General features: G+C 42.0%; 2 protein-coding genes across 8 annotated transcripts in view; both read left to right on the top strand.

Annotated features, from left to right (window-relative positions):
• Positions 1–234: 234 nt before the first annotated feature.
• Positions 235–6,782, top strand: aktip (akt interacting protein). 2 transcript variants are annotated; one of them, XM_068566217.1, is made up of 10 exons: positions 235–363; positions 1,078–1,202; positions 2,082–2,293; positions 2,481–2,545; positions 2,746–2,846; positions 3,384–3,472; positions 3,888–3,986; positions 4,857–4,964; positions 5,052–5,112; positions 5,289–6,782. In XM_068566217.1, the coding sequence occupies exons 2-10, from the start codon at positions 1,155–1,157 to the stop codon at positions 5,394–5,396; spliced, it is 891 nt and encodes a 296-aa protein (XP_068422318.1). In that variant the 5' UTR covers positions 235–363; positions 1,078–1,154; the 3' UTR covers positions 5,397–6,782. The 2 variants fall into 2 exon arrangements, with proteins under 2 accessions (XP_068422318.1, XP_068422402.1); XM_068566301.1 differs by having other exon boundaries at positions 236–363; positions 1,081–1,202.
• A 1,232-nt stretch (positions 6,783–8,014) lies between these two features.
• The window catches only part of chd9 (chromodomain helicase DNA binding protein 9), a 68,388-nt gene continuing 48,578 nt past the window's right edge, over positions 8,015–27,824 (top strand). For 5 of the 6 annotated variants that reach the window (XM_068566428.1, XM_068566681.1, XM_068566595.1 and 2 more), the window contains exons 1-2: positions 8,846–8,957; positions 12,237–13,872. In XM_068566428.1, coding sequence (XP_068422529.1) covers positions 12,340–13,872 — 1,533 coding nt within the window. In that variant the 5' untranslated portion in view covers positions 8,846–8,957; positions 12,237–12,339. Of the gene's footprint in view, positions 8,095–8,845; positions 8,958–12,236; positions 13,873–27,824 lie in introns of those variants that run through there. The other variant, XM_068566511.1, reaches the window with a different exon arrangement.

A 27,824-nucleotide genomic window follows, 5' to 3' on the forward strand; every position in this document is an offset into this window, starting at 1 on the left:
TATCTTTTACAAAAGAAAAACAAAAAGAGCGTCTGTACTTATGGTTTGATTGACAGCGAACCGTGGTTCCATCCGATACTTTTTTTCTGTCACGTGATGGACACACCATCAAATCAAATAGGAGACGTTTATCCTGTAGACCAATAGAAATCCTTAGCCGTACACCGAAACTCCCCCTCACTACGTTAGATTGAACTCTCGTTTCCGTGTCTGTCAAATTATTTAGCTAGCCGATGTTAGCTTGTTAGCCGGTATGACGCTTAAAGGAATGACGAACAGCTGAGCGGTTTCAGCGAAAATTTCACCGCGACACACGTGAACGTCTCTGTTAAAAGGGTCTTTTACTATTCTTTGGAAAATACGGTGAGCTACATCACTATGTTTTTATTCTCGCAAGGGTTAAAATCAAAGGAATAACGTAAATTTGTTGCCAACGCTAAAGGTAGCCTTGACAGCTAATGCTAAATATACTGTTAACCTTAAATGAGTTCAGGAAAACAGGCGTGACAACGTTTCAGTGTGTGGACATTAACTAGTCTTGGGGTTTGAAAGAGATTTTAGTTAGCTTTTAAGCTGTAAACTAACGTTAAGTTACGTCAGTTACCTTGTGTAGGTCTTTAAGGTTTGCTAACGTACCGTTAGCACTGTTATGGCGAATGATACAACTCGATATCCTGTCAGAAATGCCACGATATTAATAGCCGATTGTATTGCGATCTAGTGTTTCCATCCGACCACAACCTAGACCAGTTAACCCAACTACACAACCGACATTTCAAACGCCGATGGCAATACAACTGCTAGCATACTTCATGAAACAGCCAAGCTATCCCAAACAAAGTCTCACTTCACATCTTCACTAGTCAACACAATTCTACTTCATCGACACCTAAGCAATAAGGGACGAGAGGCAATACTGGATCGTTAATAATGTACTTTTCAAGGGTGTTGTTAGGCCCGACGCGCAGCAAGATGACATGAGATGAACTGCGTGTGTGTGTTTACAAGTTGTTTGTGTGCCTTCGACCTGAACTGCTGCTATCACTTGTTTAAAGTGTCTTTCTTTCCCCATCCCAGTAGCGGATGGCCCGGACAGCACTTGTCGTGGGACCTACATAGAAAGAGGGGCACCTTTCTGAACCTCTGAATGAGTAATGAACTTAAACCCCTTCTGGAGCATGTCTGCCAATACAAGTCGTAAGGTAAAGTTAAACACATTGAACTACAATATGTTGTATATAATCATGTATTGATCATATACCCGCGGATGGTGTTAGTGGATTAATTCAAAGGTCCAATGGCATGATCAATAAATTTGATATGGCTGTTGAAAACCCACAAGAGAATAAACTGACTTGTGACTTTCTCTCCCAATTAACGTGTGTGTATGTGTGTCAACATCATATACTGTATATCAGCATCAACAACACATATAAAGATGGATTCGTCGGTACTCAGCAGTCACAACTATGATTCTATGCTAGTTTCTTCAAATAGAAATATGACTGAAAACTGTGTTGTTGACCTGTAACAATTATTTGTGTCACTGGTTTAGTACAGTTAACTAGTGACAGTCTGGTTTTCCACAAAGTGGAGGGGGGTACATTTTAGCATGCTTATGAAACCCAGGTGAGGAATGGAGGCGATGTACCTTGAGCATGTGTGTGACATGCGTTATTTTGCACCTAGTCAAAAGAACATTTCAAACATTATGTGGTCAAGTGTAACTTGAATGAATGTAGGGGCTAAATCTGTTGCACACTCAGCACACTATTCACAGCAAACATTCCTGGCATACTAGTTGTGTTCATCATCAGCGTTTGTTGTGGCTTCCTGATGCTGTTTGTTCGATGTGTACAGTCACTGTACTGTAACTACCCGTATCATCATTCTGAACCGCATCAGTAAGAAACCAAGATGGCTGTACTTGGAAGTGCTTGCTCTCCTTTAAACATTGCTTCCTGATAAGCTGCAAACTAGTCTTTCAGTCTTCCTGCTTTTCTCACATAGCTTGATTTCTTTTCTTTTCTCTTTTTTTTAACAGCTGATGTGTTGAAATTCTTGTTATGTTTGTCATACAGCAGAGAACTGATGGTGAGGAACAGAGTGGGCACAGTGAGCAGAGAGCCAGTCCAGCCCGTCTGCCCTTTGGCAAAAAGCAGCTTCCACCCATTCCTAAGAATGCAGCCCCCATTACCAAGCCTGTGTCAACGGGCGCCCCTGCCCCGTCAGCCAATGGCACACACGCTTCATATGGTCCCTTTTACTTGGAGTACTCTCTGCTGGCTGAGTTGTAAGTATTGGACCACTGTCGGAATGAAAAGTTCACTGTATTTAGAGTTTCTAAAATATGTTGGTAGCACCTGTTTTTAAAACATATGGGCATAGTCTGTAGTACAGTTTGATGCCAAGAAGAAAATAAGTTCCCTACATGTTTCTCTCTTTTATATTGACCTGATTTCTTCCCATGTGACCTACAGCACATTGGTGATTAAGCAGAAACTCCCTGGAATTTATGTCCAGCCATCCTACAAATCGGCACTAAGTAAGGACCTTCATTTTTTTTTATTCATGCCTTTTTTATATTTACACTCATTAAATGTGGCTACTTGTAGATCATTCCTTGAATGCTCAATATCTACTTTGCAAAAAATCTGCTTATTGATATTGACTGTTTCTGCATCATTCACACCAGTGTTGATGGAAATAAAGATTCTGAAATACCAATTGTCTCCCACTGTTTAGTGTGGTTTGGGGTCATATTCATCAGACATGGCTTATACCAGGATGGAGTCTTCAAGTTCACTGTGTATATTCCAGATAACTATCCAGATGGAGAGTGTCCTGTAAGTATAGAGTACTTATTTTTTGTTTACTATTTTCTCAAAAAAATACATATTTATTATTTTTTTGCGCACTTGGACACAGGAGATCCAGGTGTGCATGGGTTTAAGAATTGATTTACTGACAGCACTGAAAATACAGAAACGCACTCTGTCAGCCCCATACGGCATACTGCAGGCTATTCTAGTCCACTACTGAATAGCGCGAGCGTTTCTTTTTTCCCTCGCTTTTCCTTTTTCCCCTCGCTTTTCCCCAAAGGACCCCTGAGCTGACTTAAGTGCCCGCCTGAACTTAATCCTTGTAACCAAACATTAACCTCTCAAATCATTCAAGCATACATGGCAGATAAACAAATAAATGCCAGGCAAACAAACAAAACAATTAACAATCAATAAACATACTAAACAAATTAGAATATGTGGAGGTGTCCATGTCCAGTTCCTTTTTTTGTCTAACGGTTGACCCGTAATCTTGCAAATAACGTTTTGTGTTACTTAAAAAATTGCACTCAACAATCTCTTCCTTATGCTTCATTACAGAAATTAGTATTTGACATCCCAGTCTTCCATCCTCTTGTTGACCCCGTTTCTGGAGAGCTTGATGTCAGAAGAGCGTTCACCAAATGGAGGTACGCACTCTGCTTTTACACATTTGTGATTTTTTTTTAAACATGAATATTTAAGTAAAAACTAAATTATTAGTTTTATGTACTAAATGCCAGCACCTCGTCTCGTCTTTTGTACCAAACTAAATGACTCTGAAAGGAAGGGCTTTTTTAGTTTTAAGGTAGAACAAAATTGTGAAAATACATTTTACAATGGTCTTCAAATAGGAGTTAGAAATTATTGAAATATCCCTCTTATTTCATATTTTAACACCAGGTTATGAAATGTAAGTACAATTATATGATGGCAGGGTGTTTACTTCTCGTGGCGTTCTACAAAATGGACCGTATCTTTTCTCTTATCAAAAAGGGGATCATCAAGTGATGTCATGCACCCATATTAATGATGTTGTCTTCTCTTTGTCTTGTGTTCTTGTAGACGGAATCACAACCACATTTGGCAAGTCTTGATGTACGCACGTACAATTTTCTACAAGATCAATACAACGGAACCACTCAACCCAGAAGCGGCTGTGCTGTGAGTATCCAAGCCTACTTTCACTTGTTTTGATCCTAATGGAGGAAATGAAGTATTAAAAAGGAACATACTTACTCAGTAGTGCCGTGGGATGTAGCTGAAGAATCCAAGTTTTTTTGTCAGATTTTTTTTTCTTTTATGAAGTGCCTCTACAAAATGTTTTCCTTTTTTTTAAATTATAACATGGAAATAAATAACACACCTTTTAATGAGCAGACCAGGAGTTATTTAATGGTTAACTATGAAGAAAGTTAACATTATTTTGTCTGAATAGAATTAAAATGCAGATTTACTTCGTTTATTGGTTCTTTAGCTTCTGACAAAACTGAGTGTGGAGCACAGTTGTGTGCATTCAAATTCTGATTAAATGGCAGAATAAAGTATTGTTACAGTGAAGCAAGTTGTTAAATCCCAACATGGAGCATATATATATATATATATATATATATATATATATATATATATATATATATATATATATATATATATATATATATATATATATATATATATATGAACTTGTTTTGCATTCCTGCTTCAAGACCTTTTTCGTGGCAAGACATTTTGACTTGTCCAAGCAGGTTGATAACGGGTGGATTGGATTGTATTAATGAGTGCTCAGTTCCATCAAGTGAGCCAGCGTTCACAACACAAGGACCTAAAACTAGCTCACCTAAATGTAATGCTGTCGTCACTAATGTTCTCAATTACACCTGTGACTTTCCTGATGACATGCCAAAGCGTCTGCTGTGATATAACCGAAAGTGCCAGTTTATTAGGTACACCTCGCTTAAATGAATGCAGTCTAAATCAACAGTCTGCTTTGGTTATAACCCATCATTACTTTTTTACATTTAAAAAAAAATACAGATATGAAAAGGATGTGCAGCTGTTCAAAAGCAAAGTGGTGGATAGTGTGAAATTATGCAACAGTCATCTTTTTGACCAGCCCAAGATGGATGATCCGTACGCAATAAGGTTGGTAAACTGTCCACATTTTTTACATTCCGGAAAGGTAAACACACCCTGTAAAGCTCACATTGCGATTTTTTAACCATTTGACAGTTTTTCTCCGTGGAACCCAGCTGTTCATGAGGAAGCAAAAGAGCGGATGTTCACATATAAAGTATGTCTTTTTTTTTCTATCTACGAGTGGACTGTCTTCGAGTTGTTATGGTTGTATCTGAGCAAGAAAGTGCTGTGTACTGCAGTTCTCCTATAATTAAGCTTGAGCTATAGGCATTCTGATTGGTTGGCGCTGTTAAAGTTGCGTAACTGTTCATTTGCCTTTTGTTGCTCTAGAGACGTCCTGACGATCACCACAAGGGAACACAGGTGTCCGGGCTGTCTTGGGTGAAGCCTGGATCGACGCAGCCCTTCAGCAAAGAGGACGGTCCTCCCCAGAGCTGAGCCTGCAGTGGCGAGCAGCGGCCACCAGAGGGCGGCCCATGCACCAGCTACATCGGCTTGCCTCAGCTGTTTGAGTGAACTGGATCCTTGAAACAGTTGGGAGAACTTCATGTTAAATCTCCACGTTATTGTTCAGCTTTAAAGGCTTTATAGGCGTCTCCTCGAACAGCTTTAGAATAATGAAACAAAGTTTGTATTATATGTAAATCGACGATGACAAATGGATGTCCCAGCAACCTCATTTAGGCTGTGATGCAATCAAAGAGCTTTGTCAATTAGATTTTCAGAACCATGCACATCTTGGGCTATGTGATACAACATCTGTCCCAAAAAGGAGCTGAAAAGTATGAGCAAAGCATTCATATGGTAAGTATAGTGGACTACATGATCTGTACCACTTAAATTGGCTCAGGACTGTTTTATTTGTCAGACTTGGAATGTTGTCAGTCACAGCTGTGTGAATGAAACCTCATGAGCACCACCCCCTCATTTACCAATTAGTGACATGATGTTTTTCATTGGACAATGATTTCTTCTTAATCCCACTGTGTAAACTATTGTTTTACATAGTTCCTAATATATATAAATATACAAAAAGCAGAGCAGGCAAGTATGGTTTTAAATGAGATGCCGAGTAACTTGTGTATTTTATTTTGTCTGGTTTTAAATCATTTTCAATGTTTTCTGTACCTTTTTTGGATGTTGGTTATTAAAGGACTGGGTTGTAAATAATGGATGCTGTGCTAAAATTTGACTTTGACCCTTGGATTTTCTAAGTTGATTTCTTTGGTTTTTCTTTGCAAATGTTACTTTAGCTTCGTTATCAATACTTTCATCACAAGTTTAAAAACGTATTGCAGGATTCCACATTAGTCTAAAGGAAATTCAGAAATGTTTTTTAATAAGGTTTAGTTAGTTTCTAAGTACCACAGAATTGAGTTTTGTCCAGTTCCAAAAAATACACCTTTTCCAGTGTGCCAGGTAGATGTGTTTTATGTAATGTCTTCATCTGTAAAGGGCTCTGGCTTAATCGTTAGTAATGATGCCCAGACACTTTCAATATGCAAATATTGTAAAACTTAGTGTGGGAAGAGGGATGGTGTTTTTAAAATGTGTGGGAACCCCAGAATGAAATGAGTATATCAGAAAAGCAAATGTGGTGCTGAAACCCGTGGGATCTATTTATAGCTGCTGTGAAAACACGGACGTGATAAAGGTTCTGTGTACTTCACACACTGACATTTGGGCTTTTGACCTATTCCAACGTGTGAGTTTCAATGTGTTCCATATGGACCCGTTCCTGCTCCAGTTTGTGAACGGCATTGATGCATAAATGACATGAGGTTTAAAGGCTTTTCTTTTGAAATCAATAAACTGATCAAACAATTTGTATGGTGGTTTTTGCACTGGGAGGGATCTTGTTTCAATTACAGCAAACAAATGCAAATGCATGATGTAGAATAAACACACTGGTCAGACGTTTCTGGCATGAGGGTAGGAATGAATATTTAAGGTACATTAGTGTATGATCTACATGACTGATGTTTCACTTGTAAACATTTGTACAACAGTAAGGCATGGCTAGTTTATTTGTGTAGCACATTTCAAAAAGGATTCAAAGTGCTTCAAATAAAACCATTAAAGGCATCAAAACAATACTGAAGAAAACAAACAAGAACATTCCTTAAAACATTCAAAAGTCATGAAGCAACAAATGGAATAAAAGTTTCAGTGCAGTTTAAGAAATACAATGCAGTAGTAAAATGCAGAAATTGATTAATTTCCGTGAATCTGGTTCAATTAAAGGCAATAGAAAACTCTTCAATCTGGATTCATTGGAGCTGAGATCTCAGGGACCTTGTTCCAGATATGTGGAGCAGAAAAACTGAACGCTGCGTTTCAGTGTTTAGTTGACTCTTGGAACAGAAAGACCAGTCCCATGCGACCTAAAGGTCACTACTGTCACATAATGTTCCCCCATATCCAATTCCACAATGAGGCTACCTAAGACAACTGCACACAGTGTTGTTGAATGATAGGCACACGAATTTTACATTATTGAAGAACACTGGGGTCATTGGCAAAGTCAGTTATATTTATGTGAGATAAAAGATGACAAATGTTACAAATTGTATGAAGGCAATATGGGCAAACTATTGAGGTACAAGTACAATAGTGAGGAAAAGACTTGATTTCGGGCCGCATTTAGCCCAGTCAGCCACCAGAGGTCAATATGTGGCCGCGGTGGAAAGCAGCGCTCCCACCCCACGTCCTCTCGGCGTTGTGGAGAGGCTCCGGTGCATGTGCGAAAGTGAAACCCCTCCGGATTGGCTCTGGCTTGTGCGCGGCCATCTTATGCACTCTGTCAACATGGGCACTTTACGTACGAAACCCCGATTAAATCAGTCGCTCTCCGGAGCCGGTTGGACGCGACGCCACACCGGGAGCGCTCGCGCCGCGCGAATCGGGTTTTAATTCCACGCAGAAAGGTGAAATCGACCCAAATTGCCGGCGCGCCAATCAGAGAGGAGCTCACTAATATGCAAATGCGGCGTTATCGCGGTCACGTCAGCAGCAGCGGTAGAGCCGCTGCGCCGTGGTCGCCAGCAGGAGTACAACTAACAACACAGTCACAAGTTCGCCGAAAACACTCTTTTGCGCGTCGACGTCTGGAGTTAAACTTTGGCGTTCGTCCCAGGTAAGAAAACCACACTTCTCCGTGTGGTTTGTTTTGTTGCCGAGAGGTGTTTCGGACTCGGGGGGGTTCCGCTTCATTCAGGCTCGGAGCTGTCAAATCGCGTGCAGTCAGTGCGGCTCGCCTCAGCTGTCTGATGACACCGCCGCCTCTCGCTGACTGTGTATCTCTCCGCCGGTGGAAATGAGAACCTCACGAGCCCCACACCCCCCACAAAAAACAACAACTTGTCCGCATTAAGTTTCCCCGTGAGTTTGTATTCGGAAATAGCCAAAGTCGGAGCACTTTGTTCGCAGTTTTGCGGAGTAAATGAGAGAAAGCGTGGCTTCAAAGTAACGTTCCCAGGTTCTTCTGGCCGTGGTGGTCCTGAACTGACAGCGACCCGCGGGCTCAGTCCGCGCCACACTTGTCTGCGGACCCGGTAACTGCTAGCGGTGCCAATGAAATGTAATTAGGAAACAAAGTCCGTCGAGTGGTAACGCACTAGTTGTGTTATCACGGACACCATCACTGTCGACCTCTTCATCCTTCTCCGGCCTCCTCCTCCTCTTCCTCCCCCCTCCTCCTCTTGCTCTGTGTTGAAGCGTCACGACACCTTTTTTTGAATCCTGTGCTTTTCCCCCGAAGTGGAGGCTTTTGGGAGCACGTGTGACCAACTCAACAGGCCGCGGCCACCGATTTGAATCCAGAATCAAACGCCCCGCGGGGCTGCTGCTGGTGGTGTTGGGGGGATTAATCTCGCTTTCCACTCGGCACATTTGTGCTTGTCCACGTTGTCGCCTCGCTCGCTTGTCAAACACCGCGTTTCACGGGAGCCGAAGCCATTGCTGGGGCTGGAGATGAAGAGGATGCTGGGACTTCTAGAGGTGAGCCCGGTGTCTGTTGTAATGAAAGCGAGACTTTCCCTCACAAACTTATCGGAGCTTCAAACGGATTTCTATTGTTTTTGCCGACAGTAACGCGTGAGACTCACCGACTGAAACGTTTAAGACGCTTTTTTTCGGTCCCGGCTACTTTGTTCCCAGCGCATTGCAATCTTCGGGCGACATTGTTGGTGCTTTGCAACAAGTTGTTTGTTTTTTGAAATGTTGTTTGACTGAGGCACGATTCAATGGCGACCTCGGAAGTTATGTACACGCAGTTCTTGTTTATATTAGGCATGGGTTGCACGTGCCTGGATGGTACTTAACCACGTCATGATTATGAAGGAAACAGCTGGAAGGCGATTTAGGTTTAGGGGATTGGTTTCTGTCTCGGGGCCGGATTGGAGAGGGGGGGGTTTAAAGGTTAGCAGTGGCTCGGCTAGCAGGTTCAGGAATATGCTTGCGTGCATGGCACATGAGTAAGATGATATGAAGTGTGTACTTTTTCAAACCCTTTAAAACTCGCCCCCCTCCCCTCAGATAACTGTTGTAAATCCATTTTAAATGGATGCTTTCTTTGCCTCAGCTTTCAGGATGGTGTCTCCGACTCACTTTGTACGTCTTCAACAAGATACTGTGTTGGCAATCATTTCAAATAACACAAATTAGTTCACATAGGTTATTTTTGTGTTCATGAAAATGAAAGGACACAAGCACACCCTTTCTACAATACGTTGTCTTGTGTTTGGCACGGACTCATTGGCGTCATCCCAAATTATTGGAGCACTTTCAACATGATCATCATCTTAAGAAACCAAAGTAAACAGAGACAAATACATACTTTTCCATACTGTTAAACCTTTTTTTTTTTTTTTTTTTACGAGGGAGAGAGATGGTGGAATCGTGACTGGAAAAGTTAAATTGTTCCTTATTCAATATGTTCTCTCTTTTCAGACCGTAATTTCACATGCCCCGTGTTTTGCTTGATGTACAACAATAAGTATGTTGGCAACTAAGAAAGAGGCATCCAGAGATGCTTTGAAAGAAAAAATGAACCACTGAGTGTCACCATGACATGACGCTCCAATGAACAGGATAGTAAACCACAGGAGTGAAATTAAAGTTGGAGGTGCAACCCAAATGAACAGGAACGGCTTCATGCTTGTGCGAACAGATTTTTATTGGCACCTGTTGAAGGTGGATGGATAAGGGAAAGCGATCCTACAACAGGTGGTATGTCAGTGAGACCCGGAAGGAAAGTTTTGCTGCGGTTGTGCTGGAGCATTTTCCTACCTGGAGCATTAAGTCATGCAATTTACTTTGACCATATTCTGAATGGACCACCATGAATGTATACTTTGGTGCTGCAAATTAACTAACTAATGTCAGGTGTGACATTCCACCTCAAAAAAATCACCTTTTAACAACATAGCCTGAATATTTAAAGATTTCCAATTTGGCATTTGACAACATTTAGTGTAAGACCCCAAGGCCTGTTGCTGAGGTTTGTCAAGCGTCAAAATTTGTGTTTTTAAATTTGCTTTTCCACGATAGACTTACATTTTTTCATATTGTCTGTTGGTTGATGTGCTTTCGGATTTCAGAAAGTTCAGCCACTCAGTCATGAATTTTCCGCTGCAGACACCATGTCCAACCATTGCAGTGTAATTTGTACACATTACTTGTTTTTAAAGGAAGTCACTTTTAGTGATTTATTTGGCCTTTTTGATTACACATGTCATGTGTGGTAGTTGAGCCTGTCACAGTTAGTTCTGTCTTAGTTAACGCCCTGTGTATTTAAATGTTAAACTGAAACCCCCACGTTCCTTTATGTTAAACCACTTCTCAGCCTGTATGTAATTTGATATACATGTTGGCAAATGAAACGAGAAGTATCTCCACAAGTTATACCAAGATTCTGGGGAAATGGCTGTGCTTGTTTGTGCATTTTGTGTGCCTGCCTGTGTGCATAGCAAGTCAGCATATAATGACTGACCTGGGTAAGCTTCTGTCATCTTCCGCTGGTCTGTGGTTGCCACACACACACGCACACACACAGACACGCACACAGAGACAAGCTCACCGGCTCAAAGCACCTCATCTGCCTCTGTCCCTAGCTGTTGAAATTCTATCAGCTGTTTGCACCACCCACACATTCTGCAGTAGCAGGGCAGGCGGCTTCATTGGTAGTGGTGGTGGGGGGTTGAGGTGTGCTTGCGCGTTTGTGTATAATAGGGGAGGGGGTACAGGAAGAGGCACCTGCTGGTGGTTGGTTTGCACCAGCTGCTTTGCTACACACATGAAAGGCGTTTCCCACAAACCCGTTTGGTCTCGCCATTACCTGTCTTATGAAAGCTTTTTTTTTTTTTTTTAGACAGTGGGCTATCATCCAATTCTACTGGCCTACAAGCATGTATTACTGATGTTACAATATATGATTAAAAGGAAATCTAGTGGGGAGAAATACTTGATAAAGTGTCGTGTCATCACAGTCTGAAAATTGTGTGTGTGTGTGTATGTAAGTAGCTTGAAGTTTGCAAAATGTGATCTGTTTATCTAGACTAGGGGTTTCCAACAAGCGGCTCATAATCTACCAGTAGCTTGCTACCCGTTTCTAAATGGCTTGCTGAAACTTTAAAGAATATGTACATCAATTTGATCGTACAAAGTCACTTTGGAAACCTGTTACAATGTATCCCTAATCAAAATCAGAACCAAGCCCTTCTAAAACAACATTATTGCTTGATGTGCATTGTTTGGCTCCATCAGTGACATTGTAGGGGGATGTTCGCTCACCACATTTGACAATGATATAAAAATATACTATTTTCAGTCAGTAATTTTTCATGAATGTAAATGAAAAATTTCTAAAACCTTTTTATGGGACTTTATGGCTGGTAGCGTTAATCTACTGGTTGTAGAGAAGGTAAAAGAGCGTAAAGATAAAAGTCTCTGTTTACCAAACTGTTGAAGAAGGCCAATGCAGCGACAAAGACTTTGTTTAGTGGCTTAAGAACAGCCTGTTGCCAATGATGGGATTGTAATGGAGGTGATGACTGTGGAGGCTAAAATGTTAATCAAGGATCAAAGAAGAAAGAAAGTATATGTGCAAAAAAGTGCAATGAGTAGCCGCCATTTTCATTTAGTCGCCATTTTCATTTAGTCAAATTAGCTCTTGGAGACCCCTAATCTAAACCATGTATTACTTTGTAAACACACAGTCTTCATTTTCTCATACTAATGTTTTCTTTTTATTTCTTTCTCCCCTCTGCTTTTGGAAAGGTACACACTATTATGGACATGCTGTAGCTCACAGTGAGGCTCATTGGGACCAGCTTGGATCCAGTGGCGTTCCAAAGCTTCCCGTTACCCTCCGGGCTCTGCCATGGACTTCTTTAATGACCCTAACCTCTTTGTTGGAGGATTGGAGGGGCTGGACGAGGATGTCTTCCCCACGGCACCATCACTTGTGGATGAGCTCAACCTTACTGCCGATTTTGAGCCCCTCCAAGTGGAGCCCCTAAACCCGGGGAAGCACCAAGACCTGATGCCACCAGTCGCTACCCAAGAAGCCATGCCTTCTTACAGTCAGCAGATGGGTCACTACATTGGCATTAAGGCACAGACTCCTATGGGGCAGCCGTTTTCTGTTCCTGGGGGTATAGGTGGTGGCATGATTGCAGACCAGCATGGCCAATACCATAATGCTGCCATGAGCCAAGTACCTCAATCCAATGGGCTGTTCTGTAACAGTAGCAGTCCAATGTGGGGCAACCAAGACCAGAATGGGAATATGTACCACCCCTTATCTCAACAGCAACAGCTTTGTCATCAGCAGCAGCAGCAGCAACAACAACTGCACAACCAGCAACTTCATGTCAGACAACAAACACAGCAGCAACAACACCACCCAACTCACCAACAGGAGCAACAGCACAGAATGCAACAGCAGCTGCAACAACAGCAAAGACATCAGCAACAGCTGTTAAACCAGCGCCAGCACCAACAAATTAACACACAGACTATGTCTCAGCAGCAGCATCACAATTTCTCTTTTCACCAGAGAGGTCAATCTCAGAGCCAACAGCAAGTTCACCATACTCAGCAGCAAGTTCAGCACCAATTAACTGTAGGAGGACCACGGTTTCATTCAAGGGTTATGCCAAGTAAGTCTTATATGGATAGTCAAAATGCTACACTGAGTGGGAGTTGCTTACAGCCACAGCCGCAGCAGGGTAGCTACCAGTTGATACGGGGCAGTCAAGCCTTCTCTGGGTCAGGATCGGAAGACCCAAACCTGCCCTTCCCCATGCATTCGTTATCTATGGTTCACTCCCTGACCACTTGCTCAGTCAGTTCTGCCACTGCTTACCAAGCTGCTCAGTACCCTGCCTATCCTGGAGAGCCGGAAATACCCAGTCTCAGTCAGCAGTCCGCAGCCTCAGTGTCTATGTCCAACACCACCATTGCACCCCTCACTTCTGCAGTGCCTGAGCTCCCAGGGACAGTATGTCAGTTCTCATCCACAGCAGTTATGAGGAACCCGGTGAACCAGGCCGATGAATGTGCTTTCCGGGCCCTGCATTGCTCTGGAGAAACACAGGGAAACAAGTCATCTGAGATGTTTGGTGAGTCAATGAACTGCTTCCCCAGCATAGCCAGCCAGCTGCCCTCTGAGCAGCCTCAGAGCTGCGGGGCCATAAACACTAATGGATACCAAGCATTGGGAGACAATCTCCTGCCATCAAAGGCTGGAGACTTGGATGGCCTGGAGCCTCCTGACCTCCTGCCTGACCTACTGCCCCAGCTGGAGGCTGCTCTCAGCCAACAGGATGAATCTAACTGTTCCTGGGTCGATTCCAGCCAGGAGAGGGGACATGAGCACAGAAAACCAGCTGTTGAGTACAAGCAAGAAAAGGTAATACGTTAAAAACTTCAAGTTTTTTATTTTATTTTCAAAAGCACATGAATGGCAGAGGAATCCTCTGAATGTAAACAGGGCTTTTTGCTTGAGTCTAATACATATCCACTATGGGCATATGCACTCTGTCCTGTACCCCAATATGTCAGTTTAGATTAATGAGGGGGATTTGAGCAGGATGGAGTTTTATAAGTTGAAAAGTAATTAGATATTACATTAGCACATATATCTGCTCTACCACTGGAGAACATTTCGTTGCTGACATAAAGAGAATACATTCCAGCTGCTTATCTAACGTTTAACTAACTATCCTAGTTAGAACATGTGCCTGTCTAGTAGGAAACCCGCAATCAGTGGTGGAGAGGTGGCGAGGCGGTACCAAGGGCCATCGGAAAGCCTTCTGAAAATGATAATGATCTGTCCGGCATGGACGGTCTATCTGGTCAGTGCGCCGACAGCAGGTCAGGCCTGATTAGGCTAAGAGTGGCAGGAGTGTCTTCAGGACTTAGCTGTAAGCATACTTAGGGCTATATCAAGATGTGGGTCAGGGCAAGTCAGAGGCACTTGCACACTGCCTCCATGGAGTGTGGGGGAGGTTGCACACTGTTGTGGTGGCTGCCACAGTCTGTGTTTGTGTGTGTGTGTGCGTGCATGTGTGAGTGCACATGCGAGTGAGCGGGCGGCAAGAAGGAAAAAAAAAAGAGTGGTGGAGGAGAGTGGTTAGCACTTGAGGGAGGGGGAGGGGGTTTGGGAGATGGAGAGAGCACTAGCTCATGGAAAAAGAGCGTAGGAAAGAAAGAAAAGGAAAGAGACAGAGAGGAAGAGCACGAGAGTGAGAAAAGAAGCAGAGGGGGAGGCTGGGAGAATGCATTAGCTGGCTGTAACAGGCTTCAGGCGGTTCCTGGACCTCAGTTGGCTAGTAACTTAGCAGCATCCCCACTGCCTCTTGGCCAACGAGTGACACATGACCAGCAGCAAAAGCAACAGATGTTTCATAACGGTTTGCACACTGAAAATGAATTTCAGCTCATTCATGTTCCCTTTTGATCTTATTTTTTTTAGATTTCTGCAGTGTGTTTACCTAAAACATCTGTTATACTAACAATTATACCAATTTGGTTGAGTTCAGCATGAACTGAACATGTGTGGAAAATTCACACATTTTTCACAAGCGCTTGTGTTTTCCATGACCCACCACTGGTGGTGTCTCATTGCCATTGACAACACAACAATGCTGTTTAGCATTATCTTCTCAACCCTAACTTTTCTGAATCTGCATTTTCTCTAGTGTAGTAATGAACGCATGAATAATTACCATTTCACTGTGGCAGTTTGAGTGACACGTTTCCGTCTCTCTAAACAATATCCTGTTACTGACAGCAGACCCATTATGCACCCCAAGACTTCTGAAACCAAACCTATGCCCATGAGCCAAAACGGGACCCGGTGTGTTGAGTACTTCCTCTGCTAGCCCCCTCAACAGGCAGCAGGTGACAACAAAACGGGTGGCCTGTTTGAGTGAGTCCTGGTTAGGCGGACCATTTGCCCATCTGCAAAGGTCCTTGATTGAAATGAGGCCATGAACCACAGCCACACGAATGAGCCTCTCCCTGTCTGTGTCAACATCCAGCCCCGTGTTGATGCTTACAGGCTGACTGTGCTATTCATGTGCACTGATGTGTGAAGAGCCTGCTGATGGTGTGTTTGCTGAACAGGCAAGGCATCAGGGGCTAGCTGCCCACTCTTCACTCCCCCGCAGTGAATGGGGCTAATTAGGATTTCCAATGGTTGTAATGGTCAGCTGCAGCTGTGATGAGCACCTGGGATTCAAGATTGTTGTCCCAGATTGCCAAATTCTAAAGTTAAATAGAGTTTGCTTTAGGCCCTGCTGCAATGGATCTAAATTTATATGAACAGATGTGTGTCGAACTCTAGCCTGTCCCAGGAATAATTTCAACAACTTTTATGGACTGCAATGGGCTTTGCCTAAGGAGGTACTTAAAGCATCAACCTCGATTATACTTCCAAAAAGATCCGTACACGGACAGCTGCCGACAGCACAGACACATAGTAGTTCTGTTCATACTGTTCACACTCACTTGTAGCGTACCCGCAACCTTGTTTGCCTGGTCTCAACAAATTAGCAGTATGCAGACATCCTCCACACGTACATCCTCTGTGGACACAACTTACTTCACGTGGAATCCAGCCACCCCTTGCAGATGAGGATGAGTTAAGTATGATTTCTGCTTTCCAGGCATCATCACTCTAACGAGACTCTTCTGAGCTGGATGCTGAGTTGCAATGCTTCTGTGTACTTGCGTGAGTCAGCAGTTTTCATGCTGTATGTCAGGGGTATTCAACTAGATTTCAGCGAGGTCAAGTTGGAGAGAATTCTCTCATGCAAAGGTCCTGAACATCACAAACATGTCCAATTTGAGCTATAGGATGTTGTGCCATGTGTATTAAAGTAGCCAACAGTTGTATTAACATCTGCATGTAGTCAACAACTGACTGTCAAATTAAGTAAAGTTCAATTGAATAACATCTAAACAATATTTATTACAGATTTCCAATTTAACAGGATTAATTATAAATAATACTCGAATAATGAAGTATCTCATATGCTGGATTTAAGATGGAAAGCTTTTGAAAAATGTGACTCTAAAATAATTACTTTTTAATTATAGAATTTATTTATTTATTTTTTAAGTTTATTAGGGCGTCAAGCGATGTGGGGTGAGAGACTTTATTTGTGGTTATTAAACCACTTGTTAAACCACTCTGACCTCAAGGTTCTATGCTAAAAAGAGAAATGTGTGCAGGGTGTTTCCTGGACTGTTGAACGAGAGCCGTAGAGGCTAGAAAAGCTGCACAGATTTAATGGAAGTGATCCATGAAAATGTAATAATTCTCAATTATCTATCGGTTTTCGGTTCAGAGACGACGGCGTCTGGGTCCGGACTGGGGTCTGCCTGTTATGACCCCTGCTGTATGTAGTCGGGACCTCAAGACTGCAGTCTGTGAGCTCTCCATCTGTGCGTATCATTGTAAGATGTAATATGTGTCGGTTGAAATTGACCATTGTGGGCAATGACTGGGGCTGCTTATTGGCAGTATTGGATTAACAGGGTTTTCAATTGATAAAGTATATTGATTAGTCTAGTCGCTTGATTAATACATTACATGCTTATTCTTGGTTGCTACTGTTATTTTTCCATTACTAACCAGTTTAAGGTCAGTGGCCGGATCATCCAATTTAAAATGATGTTCTTGTGCTTGGCTCAAGAGGCCACTACGTGGACATGTCCCCATGCTCGCAATGTTCCCAGAGTACAGGAAAATAACAATGTGCATGCCAAAAGCCTTTGGCAATGAAAGCAGGGACACAAATTTGATGCCATTTGGGGCTGATTGCCTGTTGCCCCACTGCAATTTGATTTGCTATTTGCTGTGAACTGTTGGTGTCATTGGCTCGTAATTGGCCGAATTTTATTTATAATTTAAAGAAAATATCAATTGTGTTCACTATGGCACAAATTTGAAAGCCTGTGTTTTATAGAATAACTTGAGATTAAACACCATAGTAAATATTTATTATAAACTGAAGCAAAAAATTATTTCAGATTTTACCACGAATGATCTTCCAGTACTAACACTAGTTAATAATGTGCTAACGTACTCTGCTAATGTTAGTGCCACAGGTTTTTACATTGAAACGTAACATTTCTGTAATGCACATCGCTTTCCAATGTCTTCGGGTAACGAGTATGACTATTGCAGTTGTCAACAAAACCAGCCTAAAATAAAATAGAATCTGAGACTATCACATAACAGTCGATGGAGCACAGCCGTAGAGTTTTCAGACCCAGGCTAATGCTACGCTTTAGTTGACAAGTCTGCGTTCGAGGGGCGGGTCAATTTATTACGTATTGCATTTTTTCTTTCCATATCACACCACCCTTACGTTCAAGGGTACACTGGTAAAACATTGCAAAAGAGAGTAGAATGAAAATTGCTTGATCATGGTCGTAAATTGTTTGATTTTTGTGTAATCTGTGCATTTTCTATGGGGATTTTAGACTTTGGGATAGTGAGCAAGAACACAAAATAAGGAAGACACAAATTATAGAAAATTAACCACAACTGAATGTCCAATGTGTCTTCATTTTGATTTGATCGAGCTATATATATGGGTTCAAATAATCCCCAAAGGCAAGCAATAAACTGGTTCTGGAGATTTATGGGGCAACAGCAGCACATTCAAATCACCCCTTCCAGGCGTACGCCGACTGAAAGAGGATGTTATCCAACCTGGTATCAGTCACGCTTTTTGGTACCCAAGGAGCCATCATTTTAATTTAAAACATTTTTTATGCCTACAAGAAACTGGATTCCTGCGAGACATAAGTTTTTACAAGAAACTAAAGAATGTTTAAATGAACTGCAACCTGATTACTCTAAAATCAGTGTAATATGCAGGTGGCCTAGTTACATTTAATAACAGTTGAGGAAAAAATATATTGTCATAATTTAAGTGAATTAATGATATAATGCTACAAATAATACAAAACTGATTAGATTTTTTTTTTTTCTCGAGCAGAGCCAGTAGTTTGTTTGTTTGTTTTTATGTTTGAGACGTAGATAGATTTGTAACCCTGTTTTCTTTTCATGATACTGGCTTTAGCTTTTTTGTCCTGCTATTACACAGTTGTAATTGTTAATCACACCCAAGGCTTTCAATATATGGGTACAAAGGGCTCCCTTGCTCAAATAAAATAAACTGAGATGGAAGTGGAGACTGATGGATACTGATGGCCTGGGCCGCAGAAGCCCCTACAGGCCCCCCGACAGTGACACTGAGCAGGTGCCTTCTCCCTGCTTGCCTGTATTGCTGATGTAGATTTATTATCTGACTGGGTATCGTTGCTCACCCCAGTCTAGCCTGCCTTGGTCCCTGAGCTGTATTGCGAGTAAAGGCTGATTTATACTCGGGATTTACGCAGAGACGCAAGACGCACATCGCCGACCTTGCGTGGTGAAATCGGCCATTTTGCGTGCTTGCGTGCGTCACCCCAAATTTCTGACTATCCGTCAATGCAACGCAAGCCCACAAGGCTGTGACTGGTCCGCTAACCACATCCTTTCTGAGTCTCTCATTTCTGATTTCATAGCATAATACCGCTGTTTTTAAAAGCCATAGCAGAAACACAAACAATGGATCCCGTTGAACGTTTGGCTGAAGAGGTCCGCAAATATGAGCATATATAAAACCGTCTGACGGAGTATAAGGACACGCATATGGAGGTGAATTCCTGGAGGGAGATATTGGTGAATGTCGGTGTGCATGTCGACTCTAAACGGTCGTTTCGCCACCTACTGTTTTGGCGTATGAAAAACGCACACTGCCTATAAACCAAAACGTCAATCCGACTGCGTGGTCAGCCGCAGTTGTAGTTGCAGAAGTATAATTCGCCCTTTAGCAACAACTTTAGATATGTGCGTGTGTGTGTGTGTGTGCGCTTGCCAGTAGGGTTAGCACGTTTTAAGTGTGCAATGCTAGCTTTGTTGCCTCCCGACATCTCTGAAGTTTATATAACTCCTAGCCAACCGGACTAGAGAGGCGATGCCATAATCAGCCCTGTGACTTGACACCAGCCCTTACCCCACATGCGCCACGCGCGCACATTTTTCTGACTCGTGCGCGCACACACACGCACCACTGGGAAACCTGCTGCTTCCATGGCCACATGGTGATAGGCTGTGTCATTCACACACTTTCCCTGATCACCTCCCCCAACATCCATCTATACAGAACTCTCCCCCACCTCCTTCTCTGTCTCTCTGTCTGTGTCTCTCTCTCTCTTATGCGCTCGCTCGCTCACACCAGCATCCGGCCTCATCAGCCTGTCTGTTTGGAGGCCTGCCAGATAAGGGCGGGGGATAACTAAGGGTCAAAGGTAAAGAGGAAGTCAGGCGGTCTTTGCTGCAGGCGGAAAGGGAGGGCTCAGTGGGGGGAGGAGCTGGGGGAGGACGTGGAGGAGGGAGTTGTACTTGGATTGAGTGTGTCAGCAGCATGTGGGAACATTGCCAGTCCAAACTGTCAGTAGGTCTGAATTTAAAGTATGCTCTTTTATTCTGCTTTTCTATCCTTCTTTTCTTTCTCTTGGGATTAAATGGCTTTGCATATTTCTCTGGGGTGAAGGGTGGGTGAGCTATTGCTCAGTCAAATTTTTCTTTTTCTTTTTTGACTGAAATGCAAGGCTTTTTTGTTGTGACGAGAGACAACCTCCTTGAACTCATGTTAACCTTTGACTGGGAGAGAGGGGGAGGCTGGGTGGTGAGACTACCACAGTGTCTCTAGGAATGAAATGAGCGAGGCAGCATGGAAAGCACTAGTAATTTAACCTCAGTGCAATGTGCAACGGAGGAAATTAGAAAAGCCATGAAGGGGTAATGCCCCCTTTGCCCTTGGGTTTACAACTGACACAGTGGTTGTCGTCTTGTGAGAAAATATTGATGTAAAACATGAAGACAAAATGTAAATGTAAATGTAAATGAATAAAGCTAGCTCATGTAGAGCTAGTTGAAGTTAATGGCTTGCAATATGTTTGTCCTGCTGTTCCCCTTAAAATGTGGTTTTCTTTAACACAATTACACTTAGAGAACCTAATGTCGGTCACACAGTCTACCGAGACGTCAGTTGGCTTACTGGTTACTGATTTGTAAGTTAAGCAAACAGGTTTGTGTCAGGAAGTAATTTGCTAGTTGCCATGGCTTGGCTATGTTGCAAGTCCAGTCTTTTTTGTTTGTTTTTTACAACGTACTGAAAGAAAGTTTACTGTTGAAACCGGTCATAATCTCTCATCACTCGCTGTGTTGTGAGTCAAGCTACAGTACCGTCATACAGGCTGTCAAAGGTCAATTTATACAAACACCGATGAAACAATTATAATGGTTGTAGAGATCCACCCGGTCATCTGAGTGTAGAGTCCTTGTTGGTGTGCATCATGTTACTGAGCAGGGTTCCTTAGCTAAGTGGTGAAAAGGTTGCTAGACTCCTACCCTGTATTATTGTTGCCCAACACCAACATCCACCAAAACTAGTGTGTTTCTGCTCCCTTTTTGTAACCATTGTATTAAGCAAGCATGTCTGTAATTCGTCTTGCCTTCACTTTGCGGGAGTCAAAAATCAAAGATTTGGATGACTTTACATTTTATTTTGTAATGTCAATTTCATATAGTTATTTTACATTGTCCCCTAAGCGACGGAGAACTCGTATTGGGTTTCCAAAAATGAATGGCGACCGATTTTTATTTCACATCCTTTTTTAACCAATTTTAATAAGTTGAGCTAAGGTGTCTGTCTGTGTGTGAGACAAAAAGGCAACGGGGAAATTAATGATAACTCTTGATTTTGTGAAAACAGAACAAATACTGATTCTGAGTTATTACTTGCGTGGAAACTGAGACCAAATTTTAATAGAAATCCAACACAATAGATGCAAACTATCCTGTGTATTAACAGACTTTTTTTTTTAATCCCTTGTGTATTTGGCGAGCATGTATTGTCTGTGCACCCCTCTGTACAATGTCATCACTGTTCCATGATGTACATATCATTTTTTTTAATCAGTGTGACATATGTACTGATATATTTATAATGCATCCCTTATTGTCTGGTTCTCCATTTCAAACTAAATTTCAACAGGAAACACATTTCTAAAACCAGCCTTCTAACACCGTTCTACCGTTTTAATTATTGTATACTTATTTATTCTTTTATATAATTTTGCTTTTGTAAATTAAGTAGAGGTAAACTTGTTCAGTATATTTCAATGCCTTTTTTTGGTGGTAGAAAGCCTGTGTGCCTGCCCTCTTCCATTCCAGTGGAGATTCCCTTCTTGGACATCGCCTCACTCTGAGCACGAGGTAGAAATCAAAGCAGGAGGGGGGGGGGGGAAAAGATTCTGACTTCATCATAACCTGAAGGCTGCAGGTTGAATGCTCACCCGCTCTTTCTGTTTTACTCGTGTCCAGATGTACGCAGTTGTCTGTGTGCGTGGCTGTGTGTGTTCCTTTTTGCGCAGGCAGTGGCCCAGCTCTCCCTCTGCACTGCTTCAATAATGAAGGAGTTGTAAAGGTCTGGCAGTAAGCCCCTTGCTGGATTCTCCTCCCTCTTTCCTCCTCTGTCTCTGTCTCTCTCTGTCTCTCATATCCTAAGGGACCTCCTCTCAGCTCCAATCCTTCGTTTGCACCGATGTTCCCATTAATGAATGGCATCATCCGGCTTGCTTGTTTTGCACAGTTCAGCTTTACTTCACTGCCTGGTGTCTGACCTGCTGTGCCGTCTCTGATTCAGAGAACACCATGCCATTACTCAGAACAACTACAGTTAAAAACGGCCTGAAAGAAGACCCTTCCAAAATGAGTTTGTGATGCATCATGCAAAGTACCCAAAAACCATGAAGTGTTCAATATGCAAAATACATTTAATTCCTCTGGGGTAGATGAATCATGTAGCATCTTAATAATTCTCACTACTTTGAACAGGAACCTGTGCTGCTTTCAAGTCCATGTTATTAGTTATTGAGATTGACAACAGTCAATTAGTTTCTGTATGAGGAGACCCCATCACCCTAACCCCGTAGTTCAAAGCTGTATTTGTTTTTTGGTCTATTTTTTTTTTTACAACAATCTTATTTCTATGAGGTTGACTATTGTTCTACTGGTTATGATAACATTGTTTTTTGCAAAGCAATTGCTGAGATCTAGGATCAGGCGCCATCCATTAATTTACAGGACTGATTTCCTGGTTCAACTCTGACCTGCCGTATCGTTTTCTCCTGACAGTTCAGAGGGATTATTGCTGACATTAAGGGTGCGGACCATTTCAGTTTTACCTTTTTTTTATATTTGGTGGTTTAGAAAATCAAGCTGAAGATGACTGAGAGACTGCACTCGGGAGTCTGCTACCTTGCTGCTCTTGCCACCGATATTGGATGGTTTGATTTAACTATGTCGGGCTGAAAGAAATGTGCGTGCAAAATTAAATTCAACCATGGTGTTAACTGTCGGGAGATACGGTGACTAAAGTAGGAATAGAAGTGCTATGAGTATAGAAAAGTCTGCCAGCCATCTCGGACAGGATATATAAAAAGTGTATTTTTGTAGATTAAAAGTTGTAATGCGCTGCAAATTTATTTATCTTTGTTTTTTGCATTGTTGATGTGGGTCACACAGGTACTGGCATTAAAAAGTTGCAGATAAGTTGCAGTGTTATATTATATATTAGTTTTATTTTTTAAAGCACTTTCTAAATAAAAAGCTAGTTCAGAATTATCTAACTGCTTATATTAATTATTGAAATCTAACTATGACGTGCAGTAGTATAGAAAATTGAGGATTTGATACATTGAGATTCATACAGAATCATTGTGCTTTTGAATCGTGAGGCCAGTAAAGATTTCCACCTAATGTGATAGCTACACCGGTTACATTACCTCAACGACCTCTAAAAAGTTTACTCTTGTTTTATTTCACACAGAAGAGACTTGCATTTAGTGTGGTGACTTAGGTTTGAACAGGAAGGGATCCACAATGGCACTGCCGGCACGTAAGAGTCGGGAGTTGACTACTAATTGTGACGGGTGTCCCTCGGTGAATGGATGGCTTCCTGCGTTCACTTTGGCTCATGCTCAGTGGCGTGTGCCCCCACAGTGCTATTATCCCTTAAAATATCATCTTAAATCTTGCTGAGCGACTGCCCTCTGACCTCACACATCCAGATACAAGAAGGGCAGATGTCCTAGTTAGTATCAGTGCCTGCTCTCCTCAGTCATTGGGCCTGATGACAGTCAGGCTTCGGCTATACTCTGTATGTACCGCTCATCCTGATTGTAGCAGATCAGTCCAGAGAGACTTTGTTTTTGTTTTGCATTACCCTCAAACCCAAGTCAAAGCGTTTTGTTTTTTTTGTAAACAGGAGTTGGTAAGAAATGAGCATAAACAATAAACCAAACTAAACCAAGACACAAACAGTGGCCAGGTTATATTGATATTGATTTCACAACATTTGTATTTTTTTCAAACTATGTATTTGTTTGATGCGTGAAACATATTCTGGTATGTTTACTGATTTGGATATGATGGGCACTGAGAGCTGATGTCAGACGTCTTCTTTGCCATGCGCTCCTGAACCTTCTCTTTACAGTCCCCCCTAGTGTTCGCTTCTGTCTTAGCAAGGCAACTCGGTATACACTTTTACACTTCACATGGATCCGTCTGTGGTCATGAACATTTGTATTAGCTATCTAGGAATGGCTGTCTGTGCTGAACTTGATTTAAATAGGGGAGTCAATTAGGGGACTGCTTAATGGCGAGCTAATAGGTTGTCTTTGTTAAAGCTTGTTGGATTGGAGTTGATTGAGAGTGGTGAGATGCCGCTGGATCGCTTGGTTAATTGTATCCAGTGCACAAATTGCTTTATTTGCAGAGAATTTGTGTGTGTGTGTGTGCGTGCGTTAAACGGGATGTTTTGTGTGTTTTAAATGGGGTGTTTTGTACATATTGCTGCATCGGACCATGATCAAAAAGATGCTTGATCGATTAACCTTCCAATTTATCACCATAAATACATCTTTTTCTTTTTTTTAAAATGTTGGGCTTATTGCATGGTTAAACCTGAGGATTCAGAAATTGCAATGTACTATACTGTATGTGTCTTTTAGATAGAAATAGGCTGACAATTTCTATACAACATCACTGACATGTTACTCTTAGGTGCCAAATTATTGTGAAGAGTTAAAAAAGGGTGAATTCTTTTAATTTCTTTTTCATAGCTGTTGCTTTTACATTCAAGGATGTCTTTGAATTGTCTTTTTTTGGCAAGATTGAAATTTGGAAGATTAAATTAAGCCTGTCTAGTTTGCAATAAATAATGCATTTTAATTGCTTATTGTACCAAAGAACATACACAACAGCATCACTGGTATGTGCTCATGTCCCTTGATCAGTCCAGTCTGTGTAGGAAGGTGAATGAGGTACCTGCTGCAAAGCTTTGTTGCTGTATGAATCTGATGCCAGATGTTAAAAAAACATTCCTCAGGTAACTGAAAACAAAAAGTGCTAGAACATAATTAAGCTGTTTTCTTACAATGATACAGCGACTGAAGTTGTAGTTTTGTGTTTATACTTGTTTCTCTCTGATCATTTCTTTTATCTGGCTCGGTCAGGCTTTCTGTGGCACAAACCAGACTGTAGTTTTGATGCTCAGTTAGACTTTCAGCAGCTTCTCTAGAGGGCACAAAGCTCGGTCCAGCTACTGTTACTCTTGGCCCTGAATAATGGATCATTAATGCATGGTGCTGTATTTAATTGGTTGAGGAAGCATTGCTGTGTATCGCGTCTCCTTTCATTTATCAGCCCTGCCGCCGTCTCACACTTGAGCGTGGCTACAAACTGGCCTGTAGCCGTATGCCTAATTAGCAGGGCCTGATCTCTTTGCACCTAGACATAACGGTGCCATCTATTTATCATTAACAAAGCCGTAGATATGAGATATTGTGATGGGTGAGACGAGACATTCTTAGTAATCAGGCAACAGCACCAAGAAATGTGTTCAAGGAAAGGTGGATGGTGAGGCAATCAGGTGTTGTTTATTTTGTGTTACCCATTTGTGAAGGTGTAGGAGAGGGCACTGATTTTTAAAACCTATATGGCATTAACTAATTAACAGCTGATTAGCTAAATCCTTCTTTTCTTCTGTAAAACTGCATGTATGGTGCATTCTGGAAGTCAAAAATATATACATTCCTACTTGCCTCTGCTTGAGTCTGCACTTGTTTGTCATGAAGATCAAAATGGCTCCCAGAATGCAACATTCATGCACGATCTTACAGATAAGACGAAATGCTAATGAGTTGTTACTTTCTGAATGCCACGCTGTGCTGCAGCCGACTCAAGTGCTGGATGTCAAACTCTCACAAATCAGTTCTGATCCTGCGAGAAATGCTGGTTGTTGTCTGATGGATGCGAGCGATCACATCAATAGTGTGTCACTATTGTGTTGGCAAGGGCTGTTTTTATTTTAATTGATTTAATAATTTGCTGACAGTTTTGATGATCAATTATGAGAATTCATATCATTTTGAATTAAAATGTTTAGGTATATTGGACATCGAACAAAGTAAATAATAAAACATTGGCTTAACTTCTGGTTGCCTTTTTTAAAAATGTTTTGACATTTTGCAGATGATGGAAAATGCTTGCTCAAGGACACTACGGCAGGATCAGCATTATGTAGCCCAAACCAAGTTGTTTCACAAACCCCTTTAATTGTCAACATTTAAAACGGAAATAAACAATAACCATACATGGGAATTGTTTTCAGCAGTGCATAATAATGGATCAAAAGGCCGTGTGTGTGTGTCTGTGTCTGTATGTGTAGCTGCGGAATCTGACGCACCAGTGGGTGCTAGCCATCTTGTAATTTTGAGTTCATTGCTACTTCTGAGTCCTCATTTTCCTAATGGTGAGTAACGTTAGTGGAGACTCACACGGTGGCACAGGCAAAAAATAAGTGCAGTGGTGCACTAATACAGGCTCTTTGATGAGGAAGTAATGGAGTGTTCAGACACCTGTGCCTCTGCAGCCACCCTACCTCAACACACACATGCACACACACACACTTTTTTTCTCCACTTGCTTCCTTTCACCAGCTCAGTGGCTTCCCTCCCCTTCCTCTACTCCCCTCCTCTTCCGTCCCTCGCCTGTAAAGGAAGCCACTCCCCTACAGAGCTACCAGCCTCGTTTGCATATTAACTGTTTAGTGGCCAAAGAGCAGTGGCTTCATGCCATGTGACCGTTGAAGCGTGTGTTGACTGTTATTTCTCTTTTCGTCTTTCTGTGCTTTTTTCCCCTGTTTTGACACGCGTACACAGGCAAACCCTTTTCAGTTCCGGACAAATGCTTTATAATCATGAACAGTATTTCTGTGTTTTATGCAATGCAGACTCCATCTCTAGCTTGTTTAACCCATTAGTCAGTGAGCTTTTGCAGGTATTTGACGTTCGCTTAAACGTAGCTAAGTTTTCCACCTTTACAGTGGAAAGGATATTCTGCTTTGTTGGAAGTGCAAGAGGTTCTGTAATTAAGTAGGCGTTGCACTCTTACAGGACACCGGTTTGTTGTTTGTCTGTGACCGTTTTAGAGTTTTTCATTTCATTTTTTCCATTGGTGTTTACTGGTATTTGAGTTAACGCCCATTGCACTGTTTAAAGTGTTTTCACTCTAAGCTAACCCCATTATCTGACAGTGGATTTGTTTAGCCTGGCTAGGACACTGTTGCTCAGCTTCCAGTGAGTACATGGTCTGCTTTAAAGTCCAAACTCCAAGGCCCGGCATGGCAGCTGGATTTGATGCCTTCTGCTGCAAACGCTTGGAAATGACAGCCACTGTTATTTTTGTGCACACAGAGCAGACGTCTGTCTCTAGAGGAGATATAAAGCTGTAAAATGTAAACGACAAACAAGAGATGTAGTAAGAGAACTTCCACTGCCGTATCAGTGGGTCATCTCACTGGTCTTACGGACGCACATTTACTCCCACGTACACATTTTAAATAAGGTTGTCCACACCGTTCCAGTTGGTCAGTTGCATAAAACTTTATTCAGGTTATCAGTTCAACATGTAACATAAAGCCATATTGTGTTGTAGCAAACAAACGCTTGCCCACATATTTCACACCATACTTCAATACACTCACAACAAAGTTGTGTAGTTTGCTATTGGCTGAAGGGGATCAGAATGCAACAATACGTTTTCATTGGAAAAGTAAAAAAACCCACATCTAAGCTCTTACCTGGAAGACAGGCTTGTGTGTGTGTGTGTGTGTGTGTGTGTGTGTGTGTGTGTGTGTGCGTGTGCGCGTGTGCGCGTGTGCATGTGCA

The sequence above is a fragment of the Clinocottus analis genome, unplaced genomic scaffold (genome assembly GCF_023055335.1).
Source record: "Clinocottus analis isolate CAN_PGR_092001 unplaced genomic scaffold, fCliAna1.0.p SCAF_1, whole genome shotgun sequence".
NCBI lineage: Eukaryota > Metazoa > Chordata > Actinopteri > Perciformes > Cottidae > Clinocottus > Clinocottus analis.

Coding starts and splice junctions, on each gene's coding strand:
- aktip (XM_068566217.1), top strand. CDS start 1,155: ATGAACTTAAACCCCTTCTGGAGCATGTCTGCCAATACAAGTCGTAAG. Junction 3,473..3,887: donor AGAGCGTTCACCAAATGGAG/GTACGCACTCTG, acceptor GTGTTCTTGTAG/ACGGAATCACAACCACATTT. Junction 3,987..4,856: donor AACCCAGAAGCGGCTGTGCT/GTGAGTATCCAA, acceptor AAAAAAATACAG/ATATGAAAAGGATGTGCAGC.